The sequence below is a fragment of the Protobothrops mucrosquamatus genome, unplaced genomic scaffold, assembly GCF_001527695.2.
Source record: "Protobothrops mucrosquamatus isolate PMUCROS unplaced genomic scaffold, P.Mucros_1.0 scaffold1428, whole genome shotgun sequence".
Taxonomy (NCBI): Eukaryota; Metazoa; Chordata; class Lepidosauria; order Squamata; family Viperidae; genus Protobothrops; species Protobothrops mucrosquamatus.
Window position 1 is genome coordinate 100675 of NW_015387613.1, and position 14184 is coordinate 114858.

General features: G+C 35.9%; 1 protein-coding gene across 1 annotated transcript; it reads right to left on the reverse strand.

Annotated features, from left to right (window-relative positions):
• Nucleotides 1-2356: 2356 nt before the first annotated feature.
• On the reverse strand, nt 2357-13579 carry LOC107292812 (vomeronasal type-2 receptor 26-like). Its single transcript, XM_015821938.1, has 6 exons — nt 13300-13579; nt 9296-9497; nt 7642-7933; nt 5674-6534; nt 3575-3701; nt 2357-3261 (listed from the first exon to the last, which is right to left on the reverse strand). The coding sequence occupies exons 1-6, from the start codon at nt 13577-13579 to the stop codon at nt 2357-2359; spliced, it is 2667 nt and encodes an 888-aa protein (XP_015677424.1).
• Between the last annotated feature and the right edge of the window lie 605 nt (nt 13580-14184).

The window sequence follows — 14184 nt, forward strand, 5'->3', positions numbered from 1 at the left end:
TGTACATGGTGGTGGAGGCCTAAAGCGAAAAGGTTTTATAAAATCCAGCTGAAGGCCTAGGACTGGGGCGACGGCGCACGTGCCCACAGAGAGGGCTCTGAGTGCCGCCTCTGGCACCCATGCCATAGGTTCGCCACCACTGAGCTATGCTAATACATGTTCAATTCCCAATCCTTCATTCTTTCCTCTAGCCAACAATAAAATAAGTCCCAAGTTTGATAATAATCTGTATCTTCTTTATCTTTCAACCTCATAGTTAATCTGTCCATCTCTGCACATTCCAATATTTTCCTGAATATTTCTTCTTCTGATGGCAATCCTTCATTCTTCCAGTATTGTGCAAAAATTATTCTCGCTGCTGTGGTGATGTGTAAGATTAAATGTAATTTCTGCTTTTTAGTCTTTTCAGGCATAATACCTAGCAAAAAAAGTTCAGGTTCACCCAATATTTTTTCTAACCACATATGTATCTCTCTCCAATAGGCCTTAACCTTGCCACATGTCCACCAAATGTGATAGTACGTGCCTATGTTATGTTTACATTTCCAACATCTATCTGACATATTTTTAAACATTTTTGCTAGTCTTGCTGGTGGCAGGTGCCATCTATAAAACATTTTATACAGATTTTCTTTCTATGAAGTTGACATTGTTAGTTTGTAGTTTCTCTCCCATAACATTTGCCATTTTTCTAATTTTATATTATAGCCAAAGTTTTTTGCCCATCTTATCATTGTTTCTTTCACTTGTTCACTTTCCATATCCAAAATTAACAAAAAGTTATACATTTTCTTAATTAATTTCTCATCTGAGGTTAACAAAATCTTATCAAACACAGTTTGATCCTTATAAAATCCATACATTTTTACATCTTTTTCATATCTGCTTTGTATCTGTAAATGTGCCCACCAGGACAGGTTAATTCCCTGATTTTCTAGTTCTTGTTTAGATTTTAAATTCCCATCAATATTTAGAATATCTCTATATGTCCATATTTTTTCAAAGTCTACCAAGTTTGAATGTATAAATGCCTCCATCGTTGATAACCACCCTGGAATTTTTAGATATATTTTAGCTTTAACTTTTTCCCATACTGTTGACAAGGCATTTCTTATAAAATGATTTTGAAAGTACATATGGACTCTGTTTTTCCCATACCATAAGAAATGTTATAACACCAAGGTTTCTGACTTTCTGTTGTAACAGCTCTGAAAGATATAGGGAGGATTCTTCGTGCCATTTAGTCTTGGTAATTTTGCAAATAGCAACTAGAATTCCCCTGAGAACTTAGAGAAGAATTTGATAAAGATAGGAGAATCACAGTCTCGGATGCGGCAGGATAGGAGAATAGGACATGGCAGATAATTTCCTGTTCAGAGCTGCATTTAATCTGCCCCCACAACAATTCTTGTTTTACTGGAGGCATCTGTCTTCCACTGAGAACAGCAAACCATGCAAAGTAAAGTCAGAACTTAATACAAAAGGAAAAAAATCGTTTTAAAGCCTTTTATTAATTAAAGATCCAAAGGATGTCATTTGGCCTTAAAATAAGGTCTCTCTGGTTATTAAAATTCTTTGAAAGGCTGTGTTTTCCAAGATGATCCCTTTCACCCTTACTTTTGTTACATTATTCTCTCGTTTAAACCAAGCAATTATTTCAGGATCTACTAGGTTGTCCCGATAGCTATTCCTAATTTCTTTTTTTTAAATTTATTTTTTATTTTTTTAAACAACAAAACATAACACACATACACACACAGTGTATACTCCTCCTTTTTTTTAAACAGCAATTTCGTAACGGTAATCTTCTATTATTTACATTTCCCCCCCTTATTCTTCTTTAGATTATTCTCTCATTTAAACCAAGCAATTATTTCAGGATCTACTAGGTTGTCCGGATAGCTATTCCTAATTTCTTTAACAACCTAAAATGGTATTTCTGGAATCAAGAGTCAAGTATTGATATATTTTTTGAAAGTTGAGATGATTATTTCTCAATAGTAGTGGTCTAATCACCTGTTTCACTAACAATGCTTTTTTCTATGAGTGATGGCAGAAAATCTAAAGCACAGTTTACATTTTAAGTTTCTCTCCACTGATATGATTTCTCCTATTGCATTTTCATTGCAATGACAATAAATAAAGAAGAGGGACAAAGATTTCTGTCCAATTAAAAGTAAACAGGACTATACCTGATTCCAATTAAATATATTAATTATACATTAACTGGAAGAATTATCTCCTTTTTTAATGAATAGTAAGCAGCAGAGACCAATTCAGGACTTGTATTAAGTATATCGACATAGAATTGTGGCCTAAAAGGTTTCTGTTTTCTACCAGGCCATCACATTTTATATTAATCTGTTGTTTTGCTTTTTAAAAATTCTTTGTTGTTCAGATCAGGTCTCAGCACAATGATGTAGCATTTGGGTGAAAAGATACAAAGCAGTAATCCAGCACTGGAAGCTATAATGGAGAAGATTTCCACAGCAACCATATATTTTCCCTTTGAACTCAAGTATGCTGGAACAAAGGACAACCAAACACTACAGAAGACCAACATGCTGAAAGTGATAAACTTGGCTTCATTGAAAGCATCAGGCAATTTCCTTGCTAGGAAAGCCAATGAGAAGCTGACAATGGCAAGGAAGCCCATATAACCCAAGACACAATAAAACATGAAGGCAGATCCTTTGTTACACTCCAGAATGATTTCTTCTGCTATTGACTTCATGTCAGAATCTGGAAATGGGGGAGACATGATCAACCATATGACACAAGTCTTAATTTGAATAAAGGAACAACAGGATGCCATGAATGTGCCAAGTCTTTTCCCTACCCATTTGGTCATCTTGGATCCTGGCTTGGTAGCCATGAAAGCCAGAACCACAATGACGGTCTTAGCCAAAACACAAGAAATGGCCACTGAGAAAATGATGCCAAATGCAGTTTGGCGAAGGAGACATGTCACCTTGTGAGGTTTTCCGAGGAATAGCAAAATACAAAGAAATGATAACAGGAGAGCAATAAGGAGAGCATATGTGAGGTTCCGGTTGTTGGCTTTGACAATGGGAGTGTCCTGATGCTTAATAAAGATCCAAAGGACTCCAACTGTGACCAAAGAAAAGAAAAGAGCAGAAGTGGCCAAAATAGCACCCAAAGTTTCTTTGTACTTCAAGAATGTTATAACTTTGGGGAGACAGAAATTGTTCTTTTCATTGGGATACTGATCTTCTGGACACTGAAAGCATTCATCCATGTCTACGAAAGAAAGTATTAAAGTTTCAGTTGCAGTGAAGGAATAAAAACTGATTGTACAATTTTCAAAACAAGGACTGCCACTTAACATTTGAAAAGTATATACATTAGGATAGTTGCCATCAATTTGTCTTTCCATAAATCTTTGCTCTGAAATGTACTACTTGCTAAGAATAATGGATATTTTATAATTCAATTCCTTATCCATACTTTGTAGTCTAATCTGCCAAGTGAAAGATTTCGCTAAATTTTCCATGAAATACTTGTTTCACAAGTATCTCTATTTTAAGTGAAGTAGATATACAAGATCTCTTACCCTCCCTGTTAGAAATCTTCCCTTCTGGACAGTGAAGACAGTCATAGCAGCAAAATAGTTTTCCTTCTATCTTGATCTTACTGTAGCCTGAGTGGCACTTTCCATTACACAGAGAAAATGGCTTTGTCTGTCCATGAATAAATAAATGTGGAAGAGATTTATCTTTATTTATTTATCTTTATCTTTGCAAAGTTTTCATCTCAGTGTTTTGAAATGTTTCTAGAAGCATCCTTCCATTCTATATTCAAGTTTGACATAATAAAATGAGTCAGTGAAGGGTGATTTGGGGTACATAAGTTCGAACAGCTTTTTCAATATGAAAATAAATATAAACCACATTATCTAATTTGTCACCAGGAAATGGACCACTTGACACAAGGATTGATTTATCAAGTTTTACTTGGCCCATTTTTCCTTGTGAACATCTATAGGTCTCTTAGTGAGTGTTAAAATTTTCTCATTCATTTTACAGGCAATGTGTGAATTGTTTTTCCTGCTTACTCATTTCTCCCCATTTACCCTCCTATACTAAAAGACATCCAAGATGTCTCCAGTGATGACAGGCTGGAGAGACTTCAGGGAGAAAATATATGTTGAGATATGTTTCTGAAGATCATTTCTGTGGAATATTTTGGCTGTAAGACAGCTTTAGAAGGAGTAAAATCAGGTCTTAACACAAGCCAAAATGTGACAGGATCATACCTGGTTAAATCTACTTGGTCATACAATATCATCCTCATCATTAGTGAACATTTTTTGGGGGGAATTCATGAAGTGTATGCTTCCAACTCGGACTTTTTTAAAAGATAAGTTTGAAAATGTGATCCAATTAATAATATCAAATCCAGTCTCTAATTCTCCATTCTTGTTGAACCAAATTTTTTGCCCAGCACTATTATTGAATGAAATCTTTCTCATAAAGTGGTTGAGCTAAATCAGGAAAAAAAAGCCAAATAGAGATGTTTATTAGGATGTACAACAACACTCTTTCTCCCCTTTAAGGTATTTAGATAAGAATTTCTTTTAGAATATTGCTAAGCAGAAAAGGCAACAATAATAACATTAATAAATACTTAACATTACTAAGTGTAATCATGATTAACAATCTTTATAGCACAAAAATAAAGAAAAGTAAAATAAAATAATAAAATAAATAATAATAAACATGAAATGAAACAATATATCTAAATATTAATTAGTTTAAAACAGAATAAAATAATAATTTCTAATGGATTTGGAAAAATATTATGACAACAGAGATGTAATAAAACAGAGACATAACAAATTTATGATAAGGAGTGTATAAAAGACAACGTGAGGGGATGGATGTTGTAGAAAGCTTTATAATTTAAGAAACTTTCTTTGAAATACTAATGATGAGAACATTTTTAATGTGTCTAGTATAGAAATAAAAAAAAACATCTACACCTTTCAAAGGAATTGAATTTGGAGAATCTCTTTGAATTTCAGAAATTTCATAGAGCAGTGATGGTGAACCTTTTAGAGACTGAGTGCCCAAAAAACAGCCCCGCCCCTGCCCCCCATCTGCCCTGCCCCTGCTCCTGCCCCCTGCCCACCCACAGGGCCACTAACTGCCTCCATGGCCCACCAATCTCCCAGGCAGTCCAGCAGTGCCATGGCAGCCACGCCCTCCGCCCGTGCACCACAGCATCAACTGCATGCGATGGGGCACAAGGGTGGAGTCTTGTTCCCATTGTCTGGCTGCCATGTCCTTGGCTGCGCTGCTCCATGCGAGCCACGTTCGGGGGTGACTCTCCTCCGGGGGAGCTGCTGGTGAGGGGGCCACAGTGGGAGGTGGGGCTGGGGTGATGGAGTATGTGCCCATAGAGAGGGCTCTGAGTGCCACCTCTGGCACACATGCCATAGGTTTGCCACCACTGTCATAGGGTATATATTTATGTGGTGTTACATATTTATGTAGTAAGGGTATGCTATATTTTATAGCTTGTGATTGGTCAATTAATTAATACATAAATGTATGTTTACAGGATTTCATCTATATTTTAAGAATTGATTCTTCAGAAATATAGAAAGAAGATAGAGTGACTTCTCTGTGACTTGTCTCCTTGGAATTTTACCTTCCACAGATCTTGATTAAAAGCTTTCCCCTTGGTTTCAAGATTTCCTGCTTTGCATTTCATTTTAGATGAATGGAAGTCATGCAAAGCATGGGCAACCATGTAGATGGCATTGTAGACACTGTAGCTGTGGCCAGTCATGTCCATTTCAAACACAGATGTAGGGAGATCCTCTAGTTTCTCCTCTCCAGTACAAATGGTCCCATCTTCCTCTTCTACCACAGAGGTGGAGAAGGAACATTCAAATGCATTTTCCCAGAAGATCTTGATAAAACTCTGTTCCTTTTCTAAGATAGGGTTTCTTGATTGAACAAATTGATGGAATCCCAACACCTTCTCTGAGTGAATTACAAATGATAATGCACCATGCAGGAAAACCAGGTCACTATATCTTTGAAAGGGGAGTGATGTGAAACCCATCTGGAGTGTCATGATCCAGACTTTACCTTTTGTCCATAGTGGAAAATCATTATATTTCAAACTAGTGGAAAGAAATCTTAGAGTTACCATGTTCCCAAATTCACCATGAACTACCACTGCAGTGGCATTACTTCTCATAATCACTTGGTACATCTTTAGTCCTGTCTCTATCAGCTCTATAATACTATTTGTATAAACAGTTTTTGGAAATCTTTCAATGAAATCAAAACAAATACCACTCTGGGTAGCCATGGGAACAAATGTATGTCGAAACATTTCACCACTATCATTATCTACTAACAACATCCCAACCCATGTCCATGTGAAATATAGCAGCAATTTAGAAATGCCCTTGTACTGAGCATCCATATTTGGTAACATCTGTTGATAAAAAGCAGCTTGTTCTTTTGTGCGAATTTCAGGAGCAGAACCATATATTACCTAGAAAGAGAGAGACAAACAATAATAGGGGAAAAATCAGTAAAATTAACACTGTGTGTATTCATACTCTTTCCCTGTTTTGCTACTAAATTAGAAACTAAAATCCAATTCCATGTATGGTTTGCATTTGTACTCAAGGTGAGCTAAGGTTCAACTTTTCTCAAGACTTAAGAAAATAAGTTCATCTCTACATGGAGATTGCTATGCCATCACTAAGGATGAGATGCAAGAAAAAAAATAGGTCCATGGTTCAGCATTGCATTAGATTTTTCAAGCAGTTACGCCAATTCATAATTCACAGAGAAGAGGAATATCCTGTTATGTTACTATAGGAAAAAAGCATACAATAATCACCACTTCAGGGATTTCCAATATCATAACTTGAGGCACAAGATTTTCTTTGCAGAGTACAAACTATACCACTTAAATTAAATATTAATTAATATTAACTAAAATTAAATATTAATTTACATTATTTGATTGGTAAGAAAGATTCACCCATTCCTTTAAATATTAGTGATGCAATATTGTGTGAGAAGTTCATCTCATTTCCAAGATAAATATTAGTAGTTTATTAATACTGAATGGCCTATTAAAATATACTTCTAAACACAAGGTTGGGTGAACCTTTGTGAATAGTGAATAGTTTGGAGAATACTTTGGAGAATACTTATGTATATTGCTGTATTTTTCAACAAAATGAGTATTCTCCAAAGTATTCACAAAGTATTATAAAACATTACAATCATGTTTAAAGTAAAGGTTGAACAGTATAATCTTCAAAGCTCATGTGTTCCTAGCCCTAGTTTGACAATTCTAACCATGTTCTGTCATGTATTTAGCTATTCTTTCTCTGAAATAATCAAGGAAATCTTACTTCTGGACAACATATACTACCCCATTAATACTCTAGCCCTTGGAAACATCAAAAGAAAAAAATCAAGACTCTATAGCATAACCAAACCACTGGACAATTCACTCACATCCTCCAGAACCCTACATTTTTTGAAATGTAGACTCAATCACAACATTTTTCTCCCATGAACAATTCTGTAGAGAAATAGATTTTTATGTCCTATTACTCTGTATCGCTATAAAAAAACATACCTGTGGCATCTTAAACAAGGAAAGGATGTTAGCTATGTTTAGATAAATGTCTGATGAAGGTCCTCCAATGACTGCTATTGGTCTGTTTTGAGCATCACAGTTGTAGTTAGCTATGAATTGGCCCTTTGTGAAGAAGAGTTCCAATGAGGCACGGTATGTCCAACTTGGATCAAAATAGGTATTATAAATGTGGAAGCCCAAGGTATAGTTTGGTAAAATAGAGGGATCTCTATTGATTTCCATGATGGCAAATTCTAAAGCTAGGATGTGTTGATACATTGGAGTCATGACTCTAAAATAAGCATTATATATTCTGTCAAAATATACTCTGTTGAAACTGTGATGTATGGTATATATCAATTCAACCTAATATTCTTCACATTTGTCTGTCTGTCTGTCTGTCTGTCTGTCTGTCTGTCTGTCTGTCTGTCTGTCTATCTATCTATCTATCTATCTATCTATCTATCTATCTATCTATCTATCTATCTATCTATCATCATCAACTTCTTCCATAAATCTATAATCTATCATCTAATGGAGTATCGCTGTATTGTTTATTTGCTAGCCTATAAATAATACTTTTTAGTATGCCAATCAATTCATCCATTCATTAATCAAGGTATTTTGATGACTAATGTTATTGACTTTTGAAAACTACTATGGGAATGTTTTCATTCCAATGATAATTTTTACCCTTAAATTATACTTAAAGAAATGCACTTTCCCTTCAAAAAATGGTATCTGAATGCATTTACTATTGGTCTCCAAATAAGCATAAATGGTTCTTTGAGAGAAAACATATATTCCCTTTCTTTAAAAATTCTCTGTATGAGAGTATGAATATAAAAATAATTCATAAATAAAGGAACTATTCTATTCTTTCTTTTTCTGTTTGTCTCTCTATATCTCTATCTCAAGAATCATTATCAATGCATTGGAAACATTTTTTGATGCTAAAATAAACCAGATATTTGTCTTATCAATTGGACTATGTTTATCTTTTTTAATGAAGAAAAGAAAAATGCCTTATCACAAAATAAATCATTAGAAATATCTTAAGCAAACTATCTCCATAGAGATAGTGATCATTTGCAAATGATGTAAAGTTTTATGGCATGATTTTTGGATGTGGCTTGCCATTGCTTGCTGAACTAAGTTAGAAGGCTCAAGATTACCTAGCTGTCTTCATGTGGAACTAGACAACATGTGCAACTAGACAATATGGTCTCAACTTTTCATACCTGACCATTACACTAAACTGGCTCTGTTAAAAAATATTAACCTTTTGATGTTTTAGAACTACTGGTTATTTATAATTTGAGCATTCTCCATTCCATTCTTCTATTGCTTATATTGCTCCTCTCTTGTCCCTTACTATATTTTTTATATTCTTTAAATGTGTGTTTTATCAGTATTATTTCTTTTCTTGAAAATGTAATGCATGGGAAGGAAGGAAGGAAGGAAAGAAGGAAGGAAGGAAGGAAGGAAGGAAGGAAGGAAGGAAGGAAGGAAGGAAGGAAGGAAGGAAGATCATAGGTCAAAGAACAAGAGATAAAAAGAAAAGAACTATTCATCAAAGAACAAATTAAACATAGTTAACATGAAGGTTCTCTCTCCTTCTCTCTCTGTGTCCCTTTGTAAAAAAAAAACTCACACAATGTCTACAAAGAGTTCCTTAGAAGGATGTTTTCTGAAATCTATCATAGTATAGAAGATGTAGATCTGAGAGAGAATGTCCACAACAATGAAGTCTCCTGACTGATATTGCTTGTGAACAAAAGGCAAAGGATCATTAGTCCTACATTTAGCACTGGGAATCATGTTCATCATTTCAGGCAAAAGCACTAAGACCAAGGCTGAAAATATCATCATCACAAATAAATATGTTTTATCTGTGAGTCAATTTATGTTTCCCAAAGCTGTTCCTCGTTAAGAGTATTTCTGCTTGCACTGGTCTGCACAACAACCCCTTTGTCACTAGGAGAAGAAGTTGAAACTTTGATATGGGGATTGCTAATAACAATGGAAAGTCAACAATTAGGAATTAAAGTCTTAAGAAATCATGAACAGTAAACATGTTTTTGATCTCAGTAAATATCAGTTCTTCTTCAGTGGGATGACAAGAGGTCCAGCATCCTGCAATTACTAAGAGCAATGAGGGCTTAAGAGAGAAATTTTTTTTCAGCTTTTGTGTAAAGACAGGAAAAAGTTAGTTGGTTTTCAAGCAAAATGGCCTTATGTTAATTCACAAGAGATTGCTAATTTCTTTGTTTGACATTCCACCATAGTCTCAAAGATGTAGAGAATGTACAAAATAGAAAAAAAATAAAATTATAAAATATAAAAAATAAATATATATATAGTAAAACAAATAAATTAAAATAAATTAAAATACAATACAACACAAGCAAATACAAACAACATAAAATGAATAAAAATAAAAATACCATCTACAAGCAGGGTAGTAATAAAACAATTATTAAAAATTGTGCTGTAAATGAATTAAAATTACTGTACTGCTAAAGAACCTTCTAGAAATCATCAAGAAGTTCAGTGGCACATCATATTTTACAACATATGAGGTGGTATATAATTGCCATAATCAATTTATTAATTGTATTTCACCTCAAATATTAGATTATATCTCCTGGAGGGGTCACATAAATGTAAAAGAATGGGGAGGACCATTTCCTGTAGTAAATCAATGGCCACCTCTTATCTATCACTACAACAGACCAGAATAATACATGACAGTAGGAGCAAAACCACCATTAAAAAGTCCTTCCCATTCCAGAAGTGGTCCAAGAAGATACCATGGTTGATGGTATCAATAGGTTCAAAAGGAAGAGGAATGGGTCATTTCCATTCAAGTCCTCATGTAAGTTACCATTACTGAGCCAGGTATCACCAGCTAGCAAATTAAGTTTGGCATACCATGAAGCCTAACTTAATTTATTACAGCAGTAGAAAATCTTTCACTTTTGAAGAACAGGACACATTCACATTGATTTCTCAAGTCCTAGTAAATTGAATGTTCTCCTTGGAGAACTACAGAGGTCTGTCATCCACAGTGGGCTATACACTAGATGTCTCCTGTTGACATGCAATATTCATATTTTTTGATGAAATACACTGAACAGGAGATTATCTGCTCTATCAACTTCTTCTCTAGATTCCCTAGAGAATCAAGGATTCTAGAATCGTTGGCCAGACTACAAATGCATAAGGAAATGGTTAATCATCCTCTGGACAGTAGGATGAAGCAAAATCTTCATCAGATATGTTTGTCATATAATATAAGATAAAAAGAACAAAATAGACAGACTAGATTTAAAATTAATCTTTGGATTAATTCAGGTCTTTCAGTCCAAAACATCCTTCAACAAGTATGCTATCCACTTAGTATAAAGGAAAATTGCAAAATAAGTGCTTTTTTTTTTTACAAAGAGCAACAAACATTTGCATTAGTAGTTTAAAATATAACATGATTTCACTTAATCCTGAGATGTCTCTAAATTGGAAGAACTTCCACAAGACAGAGATATTTCCATAAACATTATTTCAAATTTAAACATATTGCTTATCGCATGGTGTTGTCATGGAAACTCAGCAAATAACTTGGAGATAGCAACAAAATAATTTCCCTTCTTTCATGGCTTTTCTATGACCTGAAAGACAATGATCATTGCACACTGAAAGGGGCTGAACCTGAAAGGAGAAGAGAGAAAAGGAGAATGTTGAATTCTGGTATGAATAGAATAGAACAGAGCAGAGCAGAGCAGAGCAGAGCAGAGCAGAGCAGAACAGAATAGCCGCTTTAGCTCGTTCAACCCAGGATAGTCAAGTGATTATCCACTAGGACTCCAAGGTCCCTCTCACAGTTATTGTTTTTGAGCCAGGTCTTGCCTAATCTGTATTCATACCTTTGATTTTTCCTGCTTAAATGTAAAACTTTGCTTTTCTCCATATTAAAATTAATTTGATTGGATAGGGTCCATTGTTCAAGTTTGTCAAGATCTTTTTGGATCCTGAGCTTGTCTTCTGGGATGTTGGCTATTCCTGCCAGATTAGTGTCATCTGCAAATTTGATGAGTTTCCCCTTCTATTCCCTCATCTATATCATTTATGAAGATATTGAAGAATACTGAGCCTAAGATGGAGCTTTGTGGTACCCCACTGCTTACTTCTCTCCATGTGGATATAATACCTTTAAGGATTACTCGCTGAGTATGATTTGTCTGCCAGATCCATCTGGTGTTGATGTTGTCTATCCCACCTTTTTCTAGCTTACTAAGCATCAGGTTGTGGTCTACTTTGTCAAATGCCTTACTGAAATCTAAGTATACAATGTCCACAGCATTTCACTGGTCTACTAATTTAGTCACTTTATGAAAGAATGAAATAAGATTGGTTTAGCATGATCTGTTTTTAACAAACCCATGCTAGCTACCGGTTATAACTTTGTTTGCTTCTAGCTGTTCGCAGATCTGTTTTTTTATTATCCTTTCCAGGATCTTCCCAGATATTGATGTTAGATTGATTGGTCTGTAGTTTCCTGGGTCTGTTTTTTCTTTCTTTCTTGAAAATGGGAACCACATCCGCCCTTTTCCAATCTTCAGGTACTTCTCAGGTGCTCCAGGACTTTTAGAAGATATGGTGCAATGATTGTGAGATAACATCTGCCAGCTCCTTCAGAATTCTGGGATGTAATCTGTAGGATCTCAGTGATTTATATTTGTCAAGGTTGGATAGAAGTTCTCTTACCATTTTCTTGCTTATTTTATTTTTTTTAATTTTCTAGTTTGTCTTTTGCAGTAGTTTTTTTGGTATGTTGAGGTATAATTTCTTTTTATGTGAACACTGATGCAAAGAATAAGTTAAGCAGCTCTGCTTTCTCCCTACTGCCTGTTACTTTCTTGCCATCTTCTCTCTTTAGTGGACTTACAGTTTCCTTGACTTTTTTCTTGTTATTAATATGTTGAAAGAATTTTTTTATTGTCCTTGATTTCTGTTGCAAGTCTTCATTCATTCTGAGCCTTTGCTTTCCTCACTTCACCTTTGTATATACTTGCTGTCTGCTGGTAATCAACCTTAGTTATGTGTCCCTCTTTCCATTTTTTGTACTTGTCCTTTTTGTCTTTCAGTTTGTCAGAGAGAGCTTTGGGCAGCCATGCTGGTTTCTTCTTGAATTTCTTTTTTTTTCTTTTTCAGTGGCATTGTGGTGGACTGGGTTTTTATGATAGTGTTTTTCAGAGTTTCCCATGCTTTTTGGGTTGTTTTCCCCTTTAGGATTTTTCTCCATGGAATCTTTCCTAGATTCTCTCTGAGTTTGTTACATTCAGCTTTTTTGAAGTTTAAGACACTGGTTGGATTGTTTTCTATTGCTTGTGTTTGCATTATATTGAATTTCAGTATGATATGGTCACTTTTCCCCAAGGTTCCAGCAACTGAACCAGTACAGAAGTGCCTAATTTTAAGATGTGATTACCCATATACAGTGCTTGTTTTGTCATAGAATGCATGGAACGGCATTATGGCACCTTTTTTTGAATGGAAGAACCGGTTCCTTCTAAGCTGCCAGTGTGAGTACAAGTAATCCCCGAGCGTTCACTTAACACTCTCGTGCTTTCCCTTCCTTTCCTGCCACGTGGAACTAACCTGGAAAAGGTCTGTCTCCTCTCTGCCATGGTTCTTGCTGCTGCTCTGATCTGAGGCCAGGGGACGTGTCCACAGCCCCCCACGGCCTGATCTGGGCTCCAGAGGCTTGGAAAAGACCTCTGGAACCTGGATCCATGGCCACAGAACGATTTTGTGGTCCCCCAGTGGCTCGATCTGGGCTCTGGAGGCTTGGAAAAGTGACTGCCGCCTTGGTCACTCTGGCTGTGGAGAAAGTCTCTGTGTCATCAGAAGTGGAGGAGGACGAGGTGGTAGAAGACATGCCGGCTCCGAACAAGCGCCCTTTTAAAAGCCATGGCAATGGCATCTGTCAGCTAATGCTGCTCACATGATCTGCACCTTGGAAGCTCCCTAAAGTGGTTTCTTCTCTCCCCCCTGCTCCGTAAAGGGTTTTTGACTGGAGCTAGAGCTGTGCGTGAGTTCCGACACCTTTTTTTTTTTTTTTTTTTTACAAAAAAGTCAACACAGTGCTGGGCTGCATTAACAGAGGGATAGAATCAAAATCACGTGAAGTATTGATACCACTTTACAATGCCTTGGTAAGGCCACACTTGGAATACTGCACCCAGTTTTGGTCACCACGATATAAAAAAGATGTTGAGACTCTAGAAAGAGTACAGAGAAGAGCAACAAAGATGATTAGGGGACTGGAGACTAAAACATATGAAGAACGGTTGCTGGAATTGGGTATGTCTAGTTTAATGAAGAGAAGGACGAGGGGGGACATGATAGCAGTGTTCCAATATCTCAGGGGCTGCCACAAAGAAGAGGGAGTCAAGCTATTCTCCAAAGCACCTGAAGGCAGGACAAGAAGCAATGGATGGAAACTAATCAAGGAGAGAAGCAACCTAGAACTAAGGAGAAACT